Here is a 22,006-nt window from a genome sequence, read left to right as displayed (position 1 = left end):
GGGGGCAGAAGGGTCCAGGGTAGTGTAGTTTGCATCACAGTCTTTGGGTGATGAGAAAAAATCCCCAACCAAATTTGTCGGGATGGGGTTTGGTTAACCGAGGGATAACCCTTTAAAATGGAGACCATCCCGGGTCACCTTCTTGGCTGGGTCATGGGGTGACTTCTGAGGGAGGTTCTCTTTCAAGGAGCACACACAGGACGGTGTCTGTCCCACACGTGTTTCAGACAAAGCATTTCCCAGTCACCACGTCTGAATCTAGGAGCGGGGCTGCGCGAACCAAACCGATCACAGGGCCACCAGGACATTCGTAAAAGGCAGTGAGGAGGTGGGCAGAGGGGAGTCAGGTGGGAATTAAAAATTAAAAAAACCTTTTTTCCCAATTCTGACATCTGATGATTCTTGGACATAAGAGGGTTTTTTGTTTGTTTTGCTAATTTTTTTAGAAAAGAAAGAAGATAGGTGCGATCCAAGTAATTCAAAGGAAGACCGCTTGTGGCATCACTGGGGTTCAAGAGCAGTGAAGCAGATGCAAACCTGGAGCTGCCCGAAGGCTCGTGACAGGCTCATCCTTAGGGTGGGACGAGCCAACATGTCCTCAGCTCAATCCACCGAGTCCCAGAGTTACCCCCCGCACACATCTAGTGAATAACCTCTGTTGGAGGGTTCTTTTGTCTTTGGGCAGTTTTTCAGTTCTCCAGCAACAATGGCTCTCATGGCAGGTCCTTGTGCTTCTCCTGAGTTGATATGAGAGGAGCTAACGGCTGAGTGGGCATAAAAGAACTAAACAGAACACCTGCTGGCCTGCAGCGTCCTCCTTCCCAGGAGGAAGGAAGAAGGAGACCCAGGCCGTGCCCTGAGTGGTGGGAAGATTCGCCTTCAGCCCAGACCCCATCAGGAAGTGAGTGGATCCACCCATCACTGACACCTGGGTGGGAGGGCACCCAGAGAACTCAGTAGAGAGAGAGGGAGGTGGAGATGCTGCACCCGGAGAATGAGAGAGGAACCATCCCCTGGGTACTAAGTAGAGTGAACAAGCAGTTTGTTGCAGAAAACCGTGAAAAAAATCACCTCTTTATAGCAAAGTGATGATTGTGATGTCACTTAGTATAACTTTAAGCAAGAGTAGAAGAAAATACAGGAACGTGAGTGTCTAAGAGCTCGTCTAAGATCTGATGCCCAAAAGATAGTGTGGGACATGGAGCAGACAAGGGACAGAAGCTCCTTCAATGCGTTATCAGAGCTGTAACTAGATAACCAACTGCCTGACTGGCTTTTAAATGTGCCATCCTTCTATTAGGATTTAAGCCCTGTGAAGCCTGTGTACCTTCTCACAACCTTGCACATTGTAGGTGCTGACTCATTACTTGATGGAAGAAGGGAGGAGGAAATTGTGGGTTAAAGCGGAAGAGTCAGTGTTGGATGGTACCACCAGTCCCCGAAACTTGGTCATAAACGATGTGGATTGTAATAATTGCACAGTGACCTGTACAGAATTTCATTCCAAATTCCTGGTTTTTCTGGTTTCCAGATGCTCTGGCTGTATGTCATCCTGGCATGCCGCTCTGTCACACCATGAACACCACAGCCTGTGATGGATCAGAAGATTCTTCACCCATCTTCTACCTGGTGGGCATCCCCTCCCTGCAGGAGTCCTCCTCCTCCCTGTCTTCTTCATCTTCCTGTTCTTCTACCTGTTCATCCTGGTGGGGAACACGCTGATCCTGGTGGCCGTGGTGATAGAGCCCAGCCTCCACAAGCCCATGTACTTCTTCCTGATCAACCTCTCTGCCTTGGACATCATTTTCACCACGTCCACTGTCCCCAAGATGCTGTCCCTACTCTTGCTTGGGGACCGCCTCCTCAGCTTCCCTGCCTGCTTCCTGCAGATGTACCTCTTCCACAGCTTCTCCTGCTCCGAAGCCTTCATCCTGGTGGTCATGGCCTATGACTGCTATGTAGCTATCTGCCGCCCACTGCACTACCCTGTCCTCATGGCCCCACAGACCAACGCTGCCCTGGCAGCCACTGCCTGGCTCATTGCCCTCCTCCTGCCCATCCCGGCAGTGGTGCAGACCTCCCACATGGCTTTTGACAGCGCTGTTCACATATACAACTGCTTCTGTGACCACTTAGCTGTGGTCCAGGCCTCCTGCTCTGACACCATGCCCCAGACCTTCATGGGCTTCTGCATCGCCATGGTGGTGTCCTTCCTGCCCCTTCTCCTGGTGCTTCTCTCCTATGCCCACATCCTGGCCTCAGTGCTTCGCATCAGCTCCCGAGAAGGACGCTCAAAAGCCTTCTCCACCTGCAGCTCCCACGTCCTGGTGGTTGGCACCTACTACTCATCCATTGCCATAGCCTACGTGGCCTATAGAGCTGACCTGCCCCTCAACTTCCACATCATGGGCAATGTGGTATATGCTATTCTCACACCTGTCCTCAACCCTCTCATCTACATGCTGAGGAACAAGGATGTCAAAGCAGTCATCACCAAAATGGCACATCCCCAGGACCCAGGGTGTTTTCGGGGTCCTTGATCCTTAGATGTAGTTAATTCTTCTCCCAGGATACCAGTGTGCTGAGAACAGAGAACATCATCAAAAAATTTTTAGAAAGAAAGAATGACTTACAGCAAGGCCAAAAATATACCATTGGGACTTCTATTTCCATTAATGATAGGCTGGGTTATGAAATCAACCCTTCTGTGGAAAGAAATAAAAAGGTCAGATAAAATATAAAAAGCATCTTCTTAAAAGTACCTAATAGATTTTTCAATACAGTAAGGTTAAAATAGTAATAAAGATGAGAACACAGAGAGCTTAGTTATTAAGGCATGGATAGACATGTAGATCAATGAAATAGAATAGAGAGCCCAGAAACAGACCCCTAAATACACGGACAATTGATCTACGAAGGAAATGATACTGTAGATGAGTGTGGAAGGTGCACATAAAATAAATAATATTAGTACTATAAGCTATCCATATGTCAAAAACAAAATTTGTCTCTTACCTCAAGCAATCTCATTAAATACCTAAATATTAAAGGCAAAACTATAAAACCATACAGGAGTCTATAGTCCTGATCTTTGTATAGGGTATATTTCTTTTCTTTTCTTTCTTTTTTTTTTTTTTGATAAGGAAAATTGGCCCTGAGCGAACATCTGTTGCCAATCCTCCTCAGTTTTTTTCTCCCCAAAGCCCCAGTACATAGTTGTATATCCTAGATGTAGGTCACTCTAGTTCTTCTGTGTGGGACGCCGCCACAGCACGGCTTGACCAGCCATGTGTAGGTCCACGCCCAGGATCTGAACCGGTGAACCCCGGGCCACTGAAGCGGAGCACACAAACTTAACCACTCTGCCAAGGGGCTGGCCTGGATGGGGAAGTATTTCTTAAACAAAATTTTTGAAAAGTTCTAAACCTAGAGAAGAAAAATATAAATTTGACTGCTTTAAAATGTAGAATTTCTGTTCATCAAAAGTCACCAAAAAGAGAGTGGAAAGCCAAGCTACAGAACAAAAGAAGCTATTTGCAATGCATATGACCAACTAAAGGATTCAGGATTCCTAGGGAGAATATAGAGAGAATCACTTCAAATCATTTTTAAAAAGGTAGTCAAGCCTTAGAAAAATGAGCAAAATACTTCACAAGAGGAAATAAACAAACGTCCAATAAATATAAGAAAACGTGCTCAACCTCTTTAGTAATTGGAGAAGTGCACATGAAAACAACAAATAGTTACCACTAGAAACCAATCCGACTGGCTAAAATGTCAAAGACTGACAATACCCACATTGGTGAGGAGGTGGGTCAGTGGAGCTCTCACACATTGATGGTGGGAGTGTTAATTGGTACAACCACTCTGGAGAACACTGTATCACTATGTTATAATGTTAAAGATACACATACTCTATGATCTAGCACAGCAGCATTTCTCTAATTTGTGAAATGTTCATAAAATGTAACATACATGTCAATAAAATATGGAGGAATTATATATACATGCAACAACATGGAGGAATCTCACATAGTGTTGAGGGAAAGAATCACAACTCGAAAAGATACACATAGTATGTTTCCAGTTATGTAAAGTTTAAAGACAGGCAAAGCTAAACTATAGTTTTTATCAATGCAAACAGATGTCATAAACTGTGACAAAAAGAGAAGGCATGTTTATTATAAAAATCAGAATCATGATTATTTCTGTAGGAAAGGGAGAGGGTTGTAAGCAGGGAGGGACATCGAGGGCCTTATGTGGAGTTGTCAATGTTTCATTCTCTCCTGAATGCTGATGACATGGTGTTTATTTTACAGTTAAACTGTATATTTAGGCTTTATATGTTTTGCTCTATATGAATATTGTATTTCATAATAAACTCGTACAAGGCGTCATTCCATTGGGCAGAGGCTGCAATAGTCGTTCTCCAAGTTTGGTCCGTGTCTTCCCATAATGAATTGTGGTTTTCACCTTCACGGTAAGAATCAAGATGCTGAATATAATTTCCCCAATTTGTTCATTCATTTAAGCAGCCTTTACTCAGCATTTGGGAGGTGCTAGACCGTGCAGTAGAAGCTAAAGAGAGAGAGACAAATCAGGATAGTCTCTGTCCTCAATTTGCTCACGGTCTAGTCAGAGAGACAGACATGGGCAGAAACAGCACAGTGTGTTGAGTACTGTTTCAGAGGGAGGCACAGGGGGTGATGGGAGCACGGAGGCTATTTAACTCAAGGTAAAAATGTCTCCCATAAATATATATATATATATATATATATATATATTTTTTTTTTTTAAAGATTGGCACCTGAGCTAACAACTGTGGCCAATCTTTTTTTTTCTTTTTTTTTCCTGCTTTATCTCTCCAAATCCTCCCTGGTACATAGTTGTATATCTTAGTTGCAGGTCCTTCTAGTTGTGGCATGTGGGATGCCGCCTCAATGTGGCCTGATGAGCGTTGCCATGTCCGTGCCCAGGATCCAAACCAGCGAAACCCTGGGCCACCTTAACCACTCGGCCACGGGGCCGGCCCCTCCCATAAATATTTTTGATCTATGGTACCCACTACTTCTTGTTTGGGAGTCCTCATGGAGTTAACAACATGGTGGACGTGGACAGATAGAACAGAAGCCTTGAGCTGCTCCCATCAGAGAAGGAGAGGTTTCACTCTAGTGCTGACCAGGAGGTGGGATGGCATCCCTGTGGCTACTTGTCAGGAGGGACCGATTTAGCTTGGACCGCGTCTCCCTCTCAAGAAACGGAGTTAACGTGCAACTAAACCTACTGGACTTTCACACTCAGTCCCCTTCAGGAATCACACACGTCAAAAGAGTCAGGATGGACAGACTACGGTGTCCCCCACACAGGCAGAAAGGAAAACCGTTCTCAGAAAAGTGAATGGAGCAGGCAGTGAAATTTTTGTGGAATATGTTAAAACGAAAAAATCTTCCTTAGCAAATTGTGATAAAGACGCACCACTTATATGGAATTTTAAGCAAGGGCGCTAGCAGGGTGTGAAAATTTCAGCCAATAGTAATTAGGGTCTTCATACATGACTTTTAAAGTCACAATTATAAGAATTTTAAGTCAAAATTATGAAACAACAATTTTTAGTGAATCCTAGCCTCCATCCCTGCTCCCTCCACCTGTTGCATCCGCTTTAAAGAAATCACTTTTATTCCTTTTTATTGGCTTTTCTTTCCATTTTTAATATAAGCAAATCCACATAGTTATGCATATATGAATAATACATACATATGGCTATATTATACAAAAATATGGCTAGGTAGCCATGTTTCCATTACTTCTTAGAGAAATAGTAGCATATTATATTACTGTTCTGCACCTTGATTTTAAAAATCTTATCAGCAGTTTATAAAGATTTGTTTAAGATGAAAGAAATAACGGCATATTCGTACACTGGTGGGGATAATCCAGTGGAGAGTAAAAACTCATAGCTGGATGAGAGAAAGAATTCTTGGTGTGACTGGCTTTAGCTGGAGGCATAAAGAGTTCACCCGTGGAACAGGTGGGAAGGAAGAGCGTGTGAGTGGAGATGCTGGCAAGTGGGTGAATGTGGGATGGGAGTCTGGGCCTTCTCTTCTGATTGGCTGGAGTGACAATAGGAAGAGGGGTTGGTGGATTGAGGAGAGAAGAGAAGGTGTGAAAAGTCATCTAGAAGTAGAGACGAGGGAAGAAACCAGGGACATATAAGATGACTGCCTTCCAGCAGTAAGGTCCTACTTGAGTTAGGTTTATTGTCTGCGGAGCCCTCTTGCCTTAAACCCATGTAAGGTACACTTACATCAGAAAAAACGCTTTCTTAAAATCGATCTCACTTTTACCTAAGGGTACAGTGCTCATCCTGAGTCATACTATGTATGACTAATGGTCCTAATGTTCCTAATTCTTCCCAGTGGAGTATTTTTTTTTTAAACCAAGCATTGGGGTGACTACATAAGCCAATTATTTTACTGGCAGTGATGATCTGAGTTTTTCACCTAATAATTTATCTGTCCTCACAAATGGGTACCTAAGCTTCTCATAAAAAAAATAAAACCTGTTGGCTAAATGACACAACATGTCATTCATATATCAAGTGCTTATATCATGAGCCTGTTGGGTGCTATAGTTTATATTTCAAAGTTATTGGGAGGGGAAGGAAGAAGAAAAATTTTAAAATGAATTCTAAGATTTTAAAAGCTAGTTTAAAATACTTCTAAACTCACTTAAAATGATGACCTCTAAAACGACTTGAGTTATCACTTACACATAGTGAAAATACTTACGTGGTCATGAGATTATGATTCCATTACAAGAGTAACATTTATGGCAATACATTTTTTCCATATTAATTTCATATATTCTTGATGATAAATAAAATGCTTGTAGTATACTAAATTTTTGTTGTGTTTTCTGTTTATATTTCAAGTAACATGGTTCACTTCTATTTCTTTTATCCTCCCCTTATGTTTTCTTCAAATATATTCCCAGAATTATTCACACTAACCTTGTCTAGTGTCACCTTTGAAGACTTTATTACTTCTAAACTAGATTTTTTTGGTTCTAGGCAATATATGTTTTAAATAACCTGATCACTTTTTCTATGCTATCTTTAAAATAATAAACACTCTATCACTGAATGCTACTTCTACAAATATGTGGAAATTAAACAGCACAGTCCTAAATAACCAGTAGGTCAAAAAAAAATCACAAGAGAGATCTGAAAATATTTTGAGATAAATGAAAATGAAAAGACAACACAGCAAAACTTATGGGATGCAGCTAAAACAGTGCTTAGAGGGAAATTTATAGCCATAAATGCCTGTGTTAAAAAAGAAGAAAAATCTCAAATCAATAACCTATTTTTTTTTTTGAGGAAGATTAGCCCTGAGCTAACATCTGCTGTCAATCCTTCTCTTTTTGCTGAGGAAGACTGGCCCTGAGCTAACATCCGTGCCCATCTTCCTCTACTTTTTTATATGTGGGACGCCTACCACAGCATGGCTTGCCAAGCAGTGCCATGTCCACACCTGGGATCCAAACTGGTGAACCCCAGGCTGCCAAACTGGAACGTGTGCACTTAACCACTGTGCCACTGGGCCGGCCCCTCAATAACCTAATGTTTAACTTTAAGAAATTAGAAAAGAAAGCAAACTAAACTCAAAGCAAGCAGTAGGCATGAAATAATGATAAAAATTAGAACAGAAATAAATGAAAAGAGAATTAAAAAAGCAACAGAGAAAACTGACAAAACCAAAATTTGTTCTTTGAATGTATCAACAAAACTGATAAACCTTTAGCTTGGAGTCGGCCCCATGGCTGAGTGGTTAAAGTTCCACGTGCTCTCCTTTGGTGGCCTGGGGTCACAGGTTTGTATCCCAGGAGCAGACCTACTCCACTTGTCAGCCATGCTTTGGAGGTATCCCATATACAAAATAGAGGAAGATTGGCAGAGATATTAGCTCAGGGTTAATCTTCCTTAAGCAAAAAAAAAAAAACAAAAAAAAAAAACGGGGGGAGGAGTGAGAGCAAGAGCTCAGGGAAAATCTTCCTTGCCAAAAGAAAAAATTAAAAAAATAAAAAATTGTCAAAACTTTTGCTAGATTGAGCATGAAAAAAGAAAGAAGACCTCACTTACTAAAATCGAAAATGAAAGAGGGGACATTACTACCAACTATAGAGACATAAATAAGAAATGTTAAAGGAAGAGATCACCACACAATATCTGAAACAAAAGGCTGAATTTATTACTAGCTGTAGCATGAGAATGCTGTGAGTTATGGCACAGTCTGTTTCTGAGCAACACAGGGAGCTGATCCTTTATAGGGCTGTGGAAAATGTGGAGAGTGGGGGCTGGGGGACTCTCAGAGGTAGGAGCATCTGGGATTGGTGTGCCTTTAGCCATGGAAGTGGTTACTGAAGTGAAGCTGTTGCTGGGTACTGATGTTTAGACTGGCTGGCTTTCAGGAATGTGTGTACTGGTGCAAAGCTGTCACTGAACAATTAAATAGGTTTAAAACAAGTTCTGATGACTATTTGTTACCATGGCTATAGAACAACTAGTCATTTCCTAGAAGTATGGGAACATTTTTATTCTCAGAGGTAATGAAATAAATTGTATTTCATCTCATCATACTGTTATAATAGGAAGTCTTACAATGTTGGCTTTTTACGAAGAAATCTCAGCCAATACTTTAGCTCTCCTGTTTAGATTCATTTTCTTCAGTAAAACAAAATAAAATTAGAGACCTAAAAGGAATCTGTCTTGTGTTTGTTTCCCTCTACTTAACTGCAATTCTACCAATTGTTGCACCCTATGTGGGGTCTTCTGGCCCCAGCACCCAAGTCTTTTCATTAGTTTCATCCATAGCATCCCAGAGAGCCTCCAGTCATGCTCATGCTGCCTGAAGCTGGCTCTGGATGTTTATCGAGGTTCTCTGCAGTGTCTGAGAGACAGAAAGCAGAACAGAAGAATCCACCTAGCAGCCTGGTCATTCTGCAGGATTCTTTGCCTTCAACTTAAGAGTGGACACGTCTTCTCCCCCAGGAACACCTTCAGCATTTACCTTCATGGTACCGAAGCAAAGATCCACAGATACAAATTTATCCCTAAACGAAATTCCTGTCTTCCATCAGAGGGAGCACATCTGGAGAGGAGGAGATGGCCCATTTAGTTCCTTTTCGGAATCCAAAGAAACTTCCAAAACCACCATTAGCGCCATCACGAAGTTCATTAGACCAGGAGGGGCTGCAGCCTCTGCAGTACCATTTTTTGGTTTCTGTAAAGTTTTGGACTCGGCTGCCAATGGCTTAGTGATCTTGCGTCTGTAGTCATAGATCTACAGTTGGTAGAGATCTAATACGGAAATCTTTTCTGTGGGCCGAAATGAATCACTCATGCATGGTTTTCTGCTGGTTCCGGACAGCAGCATCAGGCACTGGTGCAACAGGGTCATCTCAGTCCCTGCTGTGGTTTGGTGTTCTCAAGGTCTCTAGGTCTGGAGCTGGGATGGTGCCCTCACATGCACATCTCTTCCATTTAAAAATGTGCTTACTGCTTGGCCCAGAAGTTCTACTTCTAAGGATCCATCTATTTCAGAGAAATATTTGGGCACATATGCCCCAAAATGCATGTGAAAAAGATGTTAATTATAACATTATTCATAATAACAATAATTAGATAAAACTCAAATGTCCATCAGCAGGGAAATTATTAGACAAACTATATCATATCCGTTCTACCAAATATCAGATAAAAACAATGAAGTAGATCGGACATAGAAAGCTTCCAAGACTCACTAAGTTCGAATATAAATGATGCAATAAGTACAAAATGATTCAGTTTATGTGAAAAGAAAAACAAAACCACACACACATGCTTAGAAAAGGTCTGCAAGGAGCAGACTAAATCAGTAAGTGATTATGTCTGGAGAGGGGAGAGGGAATATGGAAAAGGGATGGTGTGAAGAAAACTTTCACTTCTTCCTCAATAAAGCTCTGTGTTGATCAAAATGTTTTACAATAGGATCTGTTTATTACTCGGGAAATTTTTAAAAATTGTTTAGATTTTATACATGTTAGTGAAAGAGTGGCAGAGTCAGACATAGAGAGCTGTGGAGCCAAAGGAGAGAATCAGCAAGACTGAGGCAGGACCGGTCTGTGACTCGGCTTTGGCCCCGCCTGGGGTTGGGGCACTGACATCCACCGCACATTCTTCCCACAGAATCTTTGCATGTTCCTCATTGCACAACAGCAGTGGTGTATCCCAGTCATGCCATAGGGCTTTACTCTTTGGGTTTATTAAAATAATAGCTCTCACTTATTGAATGTTAACTGTGTGGTGGGCGCTGGGCTGAGCACCTAAACCTTCCCAGTGGTCCCTGAGATCGGCAGTGTTGTTACACCCTTTTTTTTTTTGAGGAAGATTAGCCCTGAGCTAACATCTGCCACCAATCCTCCTCTTTTTGCTGAGGAAGACTGGCCCTGAGCTAACATCCATGCCCATCTTCCTCTGCTTTATATGTGGGATGCCTACCACGGCATGGCTTGCCAAGCGGTGCCATGTCCGCACCCGGGATCCGAACCAGCAAACCCCGGACCGCAGAGAAGCTGAACGTGCGCACTTAACCCGCACACCACCAGGCCAGACAGTTACACCCTTTTTACAGATAAGGAAAGGAAGGAAGTCTCAGTGAAGTTAAGGGATTGTCCAAGGTGACATAGTGGAAAGAACTCATGTCTCAGCCATTAGACAATGTCCTGCTGAACTGGAATTGGAACCTTGGGTTCAAATCCCAGCTCTGCCACCAGTCACTCATGTGACCTTGGGCGAGTCACTTCATTTCTCTAGATCTTGGTTTCATCAAGTGTCGAGTAGTAGGAACGATCATGACTTTGCCTATCTTCCCTGGCTATTGTGAGCCCAGATAGAAAAACAGGAATCAATCTACTCCATAGGTGATAAAGTTCTGGGATCCACAAGGGTTGTTAATGGTGTTGTTTTCATTATGAGCAAAGCCCAGGGCCAAGTCCCCACCTCGCCCTAGGAAGTTGTTCCCAGCTGGCAAGTGTGGGGTCCCCTAGGGGAGCCAACTTGAGAGAAAGGGCCCCAGCAGGCCCTGGCTCCAGGGTTTAATGGGCTGTGGCTCAGCCCCTACCTAATTCTTTCCCCCCAAGGCCGAGTGTGGGGACTCCACAGAAGACACCAAGGTGAATAGGGTGTGGCAGGTGAGCTGGGCTGGGCGTGCAGTGAGTGCCCAGAAGCAGGCAAAGGCTGGGGTGGGCAGATAAGCTCAGGTTGGCCGGGGGTATGGAGAACCGTGGTGAGAAGCCCAGTAGCACACACCTGATGTGTGAACATCAGGGTCCCAGTGTGCACAGGTGGTCTGGGTGACTCTGGGTCAGATACACCGGCAGGACGAGCAGGGATGTGCGGTCACAAGCAAGAGGCTGAGGATCTTCTAAGAGAATTTCTCATAAAGAGGCAAAGCCGATGACAGTGAAAGAAATGGGAGTATTTAATGAGGTGTCTGTCAACACTATGAGTCACGGATGAGGGAATTGTAGTTCAGAGAGGGAAAGTGGAGGGTGGTGGAGTCAGAATGGAAACCCAGGTCTTTCTAACCCAAGTTAATGAACCCGGATTCTATAATTTACACATATTCTGCTCCTTTTCTACGGGAAAAACACAGGGTAGTGGAAATATCATGAGAGAGTGGCATGGGTTTGGGAGTTGTTGTGAAGTGTAATGACACAACGACTGTAAGGAATCAAGCACGGAATAGGGGCTTTATAAATGGGAGAGCCCGCGCTCTCCCTACTTACAGGCTTGGGCCCTGAAGCATCCACTACGACCCCTCACTGGGCCAAACACAGAGGGGACACTCAAAAATGTGTTTTGAGCTGGAGGAGATCGTCCCTTCCAAAGCCCCCACTTTACAGATGGGGAAACTGAGGATCAGGGGCCCAAAATCACACAGCAAATGAGTGGCAGAGCTGGTCCAGGAGCCAGGACTCTTTGTTGCCAGGCGGGGCTCAGTCCTTTGCAGCAGGCAGGCTCCAGAACAACCTCTGCTCTCACTCCCACCAGCCGTGGACAAAGGCCTGCCTTCTCCAGCCCTCGGCTTCTCATTAGTGGAAGAGAATGTGCCACCTGCCTGTGGCACGGTTGGGTGAGACGGGAGGAGGTGATGTACATGAAGTGCGGGGTCAGCTCGGACATTTGGGTGATTGTTTTTCTGTCCTTCTCTGTCCTCCACCAGCACGGTAACCAGCTGGTAGACAATCCTGACCAAGGAACCGTTCCCTAACGGTAACTTCAGAGTCCTGAAGCACTGAAAACACCCCTGTAATAGGCATTCGAAAGAAAGTCATTTAATCTAAACCACAAGATAAATGTAAGGAAGTCCTAAAAGTTTTTGATTTTTACTGAGACGCTACACCAATGCTTTTTAAAAGTATCAAATACTGGGCCAGCCCGGTGGCATAGCGGTTAAGTGTACACGTTCCGCTTTGGTGGCCCGGGGTTCGCCGGTTCAGATCCCGGGTGTGGATATGGCACCGCTTGGCAAGCCATGCTGTGGCAGGCATCCCACATATAAAGTAGAGGAAGAAGGGCACGGATGTTAGCTCAGGGCGAGTCTTTCTTGGCAAAAAGGGGAGGATTGGTGGAAGGTGTTAGCTCAGTGCTAATCTTTCTCAAAAAAGAAAATTAAATAAGAAAATAAAGCCTTAAAAAAAATCAAACCCTAAATTCTTTCAAAAATATTTTTTGGCACTCTTATCTAGCTGGTGCCCTAAGCATGTGCTTTATTTGTCCACAGCACAGGCCCACTGCCACATGGAAGTTTAGGAAAGCGACGTGCTTCAGAGCTTTTGAGGTGAGTAAACAAACCTCAACTGGTTGGTGTGTCCTGTGGCCCCAGGTTTGCAGCAAAATGAGGCCAGTCGAGAGAGCTGCATTCTGGCTCCTGTCTCCTCCTGGCGTGGAGAGTGGCAGGGCATTATTAAACAGAAACAATGAGGCCCCTTTGCAGCCCTGCATGTTCCCCTGGTCTGGCGGAGCCATGGACACACAGATAGACAGGGACAACCCAGTGTGATCATGGTGATGACAAAGGAAAGCACAGGACAAAGTGAGAGCCCAGAAAAGAGGCCCCTGCACCAGCCAAGACAAGTGACAGCCTCTAAGAGGAGGGAAAGTTTGAGCTGAGTTTGACAGAAGAGCGGGCAGGAGCAAGGAGATGCCATTTCCTACAGTAAAGAGAAATAAAGCTGCAAGAAGATGGGCTTTGAAGACAGGCTAAGGAACCATCTTCTCTCATGTAATATCCTTACAAACACTGGGTAGGAGCCAGAACACCGGGTCCGGGACCCAACTCTGCTATAAGCTTGTTGGTTGACCTTGGGAAGACACTATTTCTGGACGTCAGACTCAGCATCTGTCTTCCCTGTTGTTTAATAGAAGTGGAGGAGAGGAGGCAGGAGGAGGGATACAACCAGACTCCATGGATCTGAATTTCTGCCCCTCAAACCCCAATTCAGCTTAACTTGGTGACATTCAATCCAAAATTGACTTCTTTGAGCTGTAACAACATGCAGGAAAATGTAGTTTGCCTCCATTTGGGTTTGGGAAACCTGGCGGCTGGCTTAGGCAGGTTGGGTCTGGTTGGCTGAGGGTTAATTAATTCTTTCACGTTGAGGTACAGCTGTTTGCTTTCCTACTCGGGTAGGACTAAGCTCTGGAACACTTTTTTTTTCTTTCAAGGGAGCATTCACAATGGAGGGGTCTGTTCCAGGTGTCTTTTAGAAAGACATTTTACCAGCCTTCACGCCCTAACGGGGACCCAGGCCACCCACCACACTTAAGAGACTAAAGAACAAACTGCAATTTATAGTTGCTGCTGACAATATCTGCTTAGAAATGGAGAAGGAAAGAGAAAAGCTTTGCCTCCAATTTCTCCCCACATGAAAACTTAAGCTTCCAGATTCTCCAGGGAGCGTGATATGGAGAAAGAGCCCTGGTCTGGGAGTCGGAGGCCTGGGTCCCGGTTCCAGCTCTGTGGCTGACGTGCCTTGGGATCTTGGGTAAGCCCTTGCCCTTTTTGTCTAGAGAGGAAAAAGCTGGCTGGATGTCTCCAGGGTTGGCATCTTTATGATTCAACAGCATGAGAGATGTTTTATTAGAAGCAAGAGAAACAGGACAGTTCTGGAAAAATAAGAGAGGGAGTAATCTTAGAATCATCAGGCTTGAGGAGGCAGTGATATAAGCATGATCACTCCTGGATTGTTCATTCAGAGGGACACCCGCGACATAGTAGAGGAGTCATTATTGTCCCCCAGTTGAAGACCTCCAGTCCTGTGGGTGGACAGAAGCTCACATGTCCCCTTCCTTGACAAGGGGAGAACAACCTTTTGTCTTTGGCATTTGTCACAGGAAGACTGTGTTCCTCTCTAGCAACAACGGCTCCCCAGACTCCTAAGGTTCCAGATTACCATAGTACCCTCTTGTCTGGGGCTTCCACTTGGTAGGTTATTAGTTAATTAGTTATTATATTTCACAAAAGAAGAAAGGTAGAAATTTTGAGTTCACATGGGAGAAGTCAATACCACAGCCCACCATTAGTTGTCTAGAGTCGGTTGCGAGTAATTGTGCTTATATTAACCATAGAGTAAACATTATAGAATTCTCACTCCAGAATATTTTGCTTCAATGGATTCCAGATGTTAACAGTGTCCAGATGTTCCAGCTTCCCATCTGCCAGAAATCCAGCTCTGTCTCACTATGGAGGCCATGACTTGTAATGGATCAGTGGATGGCTCACCAATCATCTACCTGGTGGGCATTCCCTCTCTGCCAAAGTCCCTCTTCCTCCCTATGTTTTTTATTTTCCTCCTCTTCTATCTTCTCATCCTTATGGGTAACACCCTGATCCTGATGGCTGTGGTGGTAGAGCCCAGCCTCCACAAGCCCATGTACTTCTTTCTAATCAACCTCTCTGCTCTGGACATCCTCTTCACCACAACCACTGTCCCCAAGATGTTGTCCCTATTCCTTCTTGGAGACCACTTCCTTAGCTTCCCTGCCTGCTTATTGCAGATGTACCTCTTCCAAAGCTTTACATGCTCTGAAGCCTTCATCCTGGTGGTCATGGCCTATGACCGCTACGTGGCTATCTGCCGCCCACTGCACTACCCTGTACACATGACCCCACAGACCAACGCTGCCCTGGCAGCCAGTGCCTGGCTCACTGCCCTCCTCCTGCCCATCCCAGCTGTAGTGAAGACCTCTCAGATGGTGTATGACAGCATTGCTTACATCCAGCATTGCTTCTGTGATCATCTGGCTCTAGTTCAGGCCTCTTGCTCTGACACTACCCCCCAGACCCTCATGGGCTTCTGCATCGCCATGGTGGTGTCCTTCCTGCCCCTTCTCCTGGTGCTTCTCTCCTATGCCCACATCCTGGCCTCAGTGCTTCGCATCAGCTCCCGAGAAGGACGCTCAAAAGCCTTCTCCACCTGCAGCTCCCACCTCCTGGTGGTTGGCACCTACTACTCATCCATTGCCATAGCCTACATGGCCTATAGAGCTGACCTGCCCCTCGACTTCCACATCATGGGCAACGTAGCATATGCTATTCTCACACCAATCCTCAACCCTCTCATCTACACGCTGAGAAACAAGGATGTCAAGGCAGCCATTGCCAAAATCACATGTCTCAAGACCCAGTCTGAGACAGGAGGCCTTGACTTTAGATGCAGCTAATTCTGCTCTCAGGACTCCCAGCACAGATTAGGAACTCAAGAAATATTGTTGAATGAATAAATTAATGAGTATAGAAAATTAAAAGAATTCAGTTGAGCAGACAGCTCCAACAGTGTTTCTCATACTTTGGTCCAGGCCTTTTCCCCTCGGGCAATGAAATAATGTTAATCTTTATAGGAAATCTTAAGTTTTATAAGAATGCCACTACTTAGTAATCCAAATTTACTACTTAAGTTATATAAGAATTTCACCGCTTTCTAAAATAAAAAAAATGTGCATGGCAAAAAACCTTTATAAAAAAGTCAAAAAAACAAAGAAAAGACATATCACAGGGAAAGGGTAAATGTCCAAAATATATAAATAAAGAATTTCTAAAAATTTAGAAGGAAAAAATCTAACATTCCAATATAAAAATGGGCAAAATACATGAAGAGACAGATTACCAAAAGATGAAATGGTCTTTAAACAATGGAAAGGTATTCAATCTACTGTATAAAAAGAATAAAATTTAAAACTATACTGAAATGCCAATTTTCTCCTAATCAAATTAGCAAAACCCCAATATTTTAACAATACGCATGTGGAAAAACAGAACTCTCATAACGTACTTGTGAGGATGTAGTTGGTACAGCCCTATTGTAATACCCACCAGAAGCACATATGCATTTACAAAGCCTTTGACGCAGCAATCTCGTTTTTAGGACTCTATCCCAAAGATACACGGGCAGTGATTCATTAGGCTCCTCACTCATCAGTAGGGGACTGGTTGAACAAACTATAAAAACATGCAGTGCAGCTATAGAGAAGAAATGATGGAGCCCTCTGCATCCTGCTGTGGTGTCGTCTCTAGGATACGCTGGTCACCGAGAAAACCAAGCTGCAGAACAGTGTTTTGGTAAGAAAGGAGATAATTCTCTTAAAATTTCAGAAAAAACTAGAAGGATTAAATCCCTAAACTAATAAAGATGGTTACCTATACGGAGAAGGAGGGGCCAGGAATGGAAGCAAGACGAACGTCAATGTAGAGTCTGACTTTAGACGTATGTACAGTTTTTACATAATTAAAAGAAATGAAAAAGCAAAAAACTTCTTCTATATTTAAAATAAACAGAAACACCTGACCCTGGCTGTCTATCAAAATAATGGCATGACTATGCAGAAACTTACAAGTGACTTCAAAACCAGCGCTTTGACTATCCGTCCTGAGAGGGATAGAGCATAAGAACAGGAAAAATCATAACAACATCTTAAGCCTCATTGAGAAGGCTTTTAAAAAATATATCACATATTATAGTTTTACTTCCTTAAAATAGATTAGATTTAAACTACATATTTCTATCATTTATTTTGAAATACTGTTTTTACAGAGTTGCAAAGATAGCACAGAGAATTTCCGTTTACCCTTCACCCAGCTTCCTCTAATGTTAACATCTTACATAACCACGGTACATTTATCAAAACTAAGAAATTAACGTTCGTACATACTATCAACTAAACTTCAGACTTCATTCAGATTTTTCCAGTTTTTCTGTTAACGTCCTTTTTTATTCTAGGAGCCAATCCAGGACACCACATTATGTTTAATTAACATGTCTCCTTAGCTGACTGACAGTCTCTTGGTCTTTCCATGTCTTTCATGACCTTGACACTTTAGTAGGATTCCAATGATAGGACATTCTGGAAAAGGCAAAAGTATGGAGATGGTAAAAAGATCAGTGGTTGCCCCAGATTAGGGCATGGGAGAGAGACCTGAATAGGCAGAACACAGAGGATTTTGAGGGCAGTGAAACTACTCTGTATGATACTCTAATAGTGGATATGTGTCATTACCCACTTGTCTAAACCCACAGAATGTACAACACCAAGAGTGAACCTTAATGTAAGATATAGACTTTGAGTGGTAATGATGTGTCGTGCAGGTTCATTGATTGTAACAAATGTACCACTGTGGTGCAGGATGTCGATAGTGGGGGAAGTTGGATGTGTGTGGGGACAGGGAATATATGGAAACTCCCACTCAGTTTTGCTGTGAACCTAAAACTGCCCTAAAAATTTAAGTTTATCAAGTTTTAAAAAGAGCAATAGATATTTTTTAGAATATTCCTCAATTTGGAATGTCTGACATTTTATCATGAAGGGACTGAGGTTATGAATTTTGGTTTCATTGAGGTAATGTGGCAAGAAGGTCACACCGTATCAGTGGACGAATGATATCAATATAACTTATGAACCTAGTACTGGTTTTGCTGAGTGTATTGTTAGTGTGTGTTTAGCTTAGTAAGAAATTGGTAAACTGTTTAACAAAGTGGCTGTGCCATTTTCCCTTCCCACCAGCAATGAACGGGAATCTGTGTTGTTCTGCATCCTTGCCAGCAATTAGTACTGTCTAGTTTGTTGTTGTTTTTTAATTTTAGCCATTCTAATAGGTAGCTAGTGGTATCTCATTGCAGTTGTAATTTAATTTAATTACATTTCCCTATGATTAAGGATGTTGAGCATCTTTCAGGTGCTCATTTTCCATCTGTATATCTTCTTTGGTGAGATCTGTTCAGATCTTTGGCCCATTTTTAATCGGATTGTTTTCCTACTGTTGAATTTTAAGAATTCTTTATATGTTCTAGGTACAAATGCTTTATCAGACATGTGATATGCAACTGATTTCTCCCAGTCAGTCGCTGGTCTTTGCTTCTCTTAATAGTGTCTCTGGTAGAGCAAAAGTTTTTAATTTTGATAGAGTCCAGCTTATCAATCTTTCTTTTATGGATTATCCTGTTTCGTATTGCATCTAAAGACTCGTGGCCAAACATCATGTAGATTTTGCCCTGTGTAAAACAAGAAGTTTCTGGAAGTTTTATAATTTTATACTTTCCACTTCAGTCTATGAGCAGCTCTGAGTTAATTTTTGGATAAGGTGTGAGGTTTAGGTTGAGATTCATTTTTTTACATATGCACATCCAGTTGTTTCAGCACCATTTGTTATAAAGCCTATTCTTTATCTGTTAAATTGCCCTTTCCCTTTTGTCAAATATCAGTTGACTATATTTGTGTGTATTTCTGGGCTCTCTATTCTGTTCCATAGATATATGAGTCTATCTTTTCATCAATAGCACAGTCTTCATCACTATAACGCTATAGTGTTGAAGTTGAGCCGTGTGACTCTTCCAACTTTGTTATTCCTCTTTAGAATTATTTTAGTTCTTTTGCCTTTTGATATAAATTTTGGAATCAACTTGCTGGGATTTGATTGGGATTGTGTTGATCTACATATCAAATTTGGGACAATTGACATTTTAACAATAATGAGTCTTCCAATCCATCAACATGGTATACTCTCCATTTAATTAGAATTTCTTTTATTTAATTCATCAGTGTTTTGTTCCTTTTAGCCTAAAGATCTTGCACGTGTTTTGTTAGGTTTATATTTAAGTATATTTTTTGGTTAGTTTGTTAATATGGTGGGCTTTTAATTGATTGACTTTTGAACGTTGAACAAATTTTGTATTCCTGGGATGAACTCCACTTGGTTGTGATGTATTATCCTCTTTAAATATTGCTGAATTTGATATGTGACTATTTTGCTTAGGACTTCTGCATCAATATTCATGAAGGATATTGGTCTGTAGTTTTCTTGTAATTTCTTTGCCTGGTTTGGAATTAGTTTAATGCTGGCCGGTCTTATGAAATGAGTTGGGAAGTTTTCTCTCCTCTTCGATAGCCTGGCAAACGCTATGTAGAATTAGTATTATTTCTTCCTTAAATATTTGGTAGAATTTTCCTGTGAAACCACCAGTGCCTGGAATTTTCTTTTAGGGAAATTTTTAACTACAATTAATTTCTTTAATAAATACAGGATTTTTTAAATCTATTTATTTTTGAATGAGTTTTGGTAGTTTAGCCTGTCTAGAAATTTGTCTGCTTCATCCAAATTACAGAACATGGGCATGGAGTTGTTTGTAGGATTCCCTTATTAGCCCTTTAATGTCTGTCCCCTCTTTCGTTCCTGATATTGGTAATTTGTGTCTTCCATTTTTTTCTTGGTCAATCTGGCTACAGGTTTACCAATTTTATTGATTTGTCAAAGAATCAGCATTTAGTTTCAATGATTCTTCTCAGCTGATTTTCTATTTTCAATTGTATTGATTCCTGCTCTAATAGTTACAATTTTCTTCCTTTTACATGCTTTGGGTTTAATTTGATGTTCTTTTTCTAGTTTCTTAATGTGAAAGATTAAATCGTTGGTAAGGTTTTTCTTCTTTTCCAATGTATCTAACTCTATAGATTTCCGTCTAGCTACTGCTTTAGCAATTTCCTACAACTTTTGATATGTTGTACTTTCATTTTCATTCCATTCAAAATGTATTTTTAATTTCCCTTGAGACTTCCTAATTGACACATGGGTTACTTAGAGTGTTTTATGTAATTTCAAAATATTTGGAGGATTTTCCCAACATCTTTCTGTTACTGTTTTCTAGTTTAATTCTGTTATGGTCTGAGCATATGCTTTGTGTAATTTCTATTCTTTTAAAAATTTTGAGGTTTACTTAGTGGTTCAGAATGTGGTCTATCTTGGTGAATGTTCCACGTGCACTTGAAGGTGTATTCTGCTGTTGTTGTGTGGAGCGTTCTATCAATGTCAGTTAGATCTAGTTGTCTGATGGGGCTGTTTAGGCTTTCTATATCTTAATTGATTATCAGTCTACTTGTTCTATCAAATACTGAGAGGGGGATATTGAAGTCTCCAACTGTAATTGTGGTTTTGTCCATTTCTCTCTCTGTTTCATTGGTTTTTGTCTCATGTACTTTGAAGCTCTGTTGTTATGTCTTCTTGTTATGATTATCTCAGGCTCCTCTTTATCCCTGATAATTTCCTTTGTTCTGATATTAATATAACTATTTCAGCTTTCTTTGGGTTAGTGCTTGCAGGGTACATATTTCTCCATCCTTTTACTTTTAAACTATCTATGTCTCTAAATTTAAAGGATTTCTTCTACAGCGTACAGTTAGGTCTTGCTTTTTAATCCAATCTAACACTCTGTCTTCTAACTGGTATGTTCAGACCTTTCACATTTAATGTGATTATTGATACGGTTACATTAAAGTTTCCCATCTTGCCAGCTGCTTCCTTTTGTTCCATCTGTTCCTGTTTCTTTTTTCCTCCTTTTCTGCCTTCTGTTCTGTTAATCAAGCATTTTGGAGTTTTGTGATTCCACCTCATCTCCTACTTTTTAGTGGTTGCCATAGGGTTTACAAAGCACATTTTTAATTAACTTGAGTCTACCTTTACGTGTAGTCTGAGGACTTCGCAACAGTGTCTCCCTCCCTCGTCCTTTGTGCTGCTGTCGTGTCCTCTGCTGTGACGTTTTCGGAGTACACAGCACGTCGCTGCTGGTGTGCTTTAGACAGTCAGTTATCGTTTGAAGCCATTAAAAATAGGAAAAAATGACTTTAACTTTACCTTAATTTATTCCACTTGCAACACTCTTCATTTCTTCATTATCACAACAAGCCAGTTGTAAAACTGCCAGGTAAATTCAAACATAAACTGGTAACTTGTTCGTTATCAACTTTATCGAGGTATCGTTTATATACAAGGCAAAATGCATTTGTTTGAAGTGTGTGGTTGAAAGAATCTTGACAAATGCACACAACTGTGCAACCACGACCCCTATCAAGATCCAGAATATTCTATCAACCCCAAAAGTTTCCATTGCATCCCTTCCCAGGCAATCCTCCACACCCCTGTCCCTAGATCAATACTGATCTGGTTTTGGGCACTGTAGATTAGTTCTACCTTTTCTAGAATACCATATAAATGGAACATATCTGGCTTCTGTCATTCACCATAATATTTTTGACATTCATTTATTGCATATGTGCATAGTTTGTTCCTTCCTACTGCTGAAGAATACTCTTTTTTTACTTCATTATTTTACTTCTTCCTTTCCAAACTGTATGCCCTTAGTTTTGTTTGTTTGTTTGTTTGTTTGTTTTTGCTTTATTGCACTGGCTAAAATTTTCAGTACAATGTTGTAGAAGGAGTGAAAGCACACGTCCTTGCATTCTTCCTGATCCTAAAAGTATTCAGTCTCTCATCATTAAGGATTATGTTAACTGAAGGCTTTTCACACAACAATCGGAAATCAAAATTTAAACATATCACTTATAATAGGAAATACTTAGGGATAAATTTTAAAAAATATGTGCAAGATCTTTATGCTAAAACTACAAAACATGCTAAAA

The 22,006-nt window shown here is 41.8% G+C and overlaps 2 protein-coding genes across 2 annotated transcripts; both read left to right on the top strand.

The window, feature by feature from the left end:
* Positions 1-866: 866 nt before the first annotated feature.
* Positions 867-2,613, top strand: LOC124225379 (olfactory receptor 2AT4-like). Its single transcript, XM_046638019.1, is given in 3 exon segments — positions 867-901; positions 1,532-1,654; positions 1,657-2,613. Coding segments are annotated over 2 exon segments (981 nt in total). The 5' UTR covers positions 867-901; positions 1,532-1,557; the 3' UTR covers positions 2,541-2,613.
* Positions 2,614-14,785: 12,172 nt separating this feature from the next.
* Positions 14,786-15,735, top strand: LOC124225553 (olfactory receptor 2AT4-like). The gene is given in 2 exon segments (XM_046638231.1): positions 14,786-15,712; positions 15,715-15,735. Coding segments are annotated over 2 exon segments (948 nt in total).
* The last annotated feature ends 6,271 nt before the right edge of the window (positions 15,736-22,006 follow it).

The sequence above is a fragment of the Equus quagga genome, chromosome 14 (genome assembly GCF_021613505.1).
Source record: "Equus quagga isolate Etosha38 chromosome 14, UCLA_HA_Equagga_1.0, whole genome shotgun sequence".
NCBI classification, from domain to species: Eukaryota; Metazoa; Chordata; class Mammalia; order Perissodactyla; family Equidae; genus Equus; species Equus quagga.
The sequence above is the reverse complement of the archived record's forward strand: the minus strand, read 5'-3'. Positions and strand labels throughout refer to the sequence as shown.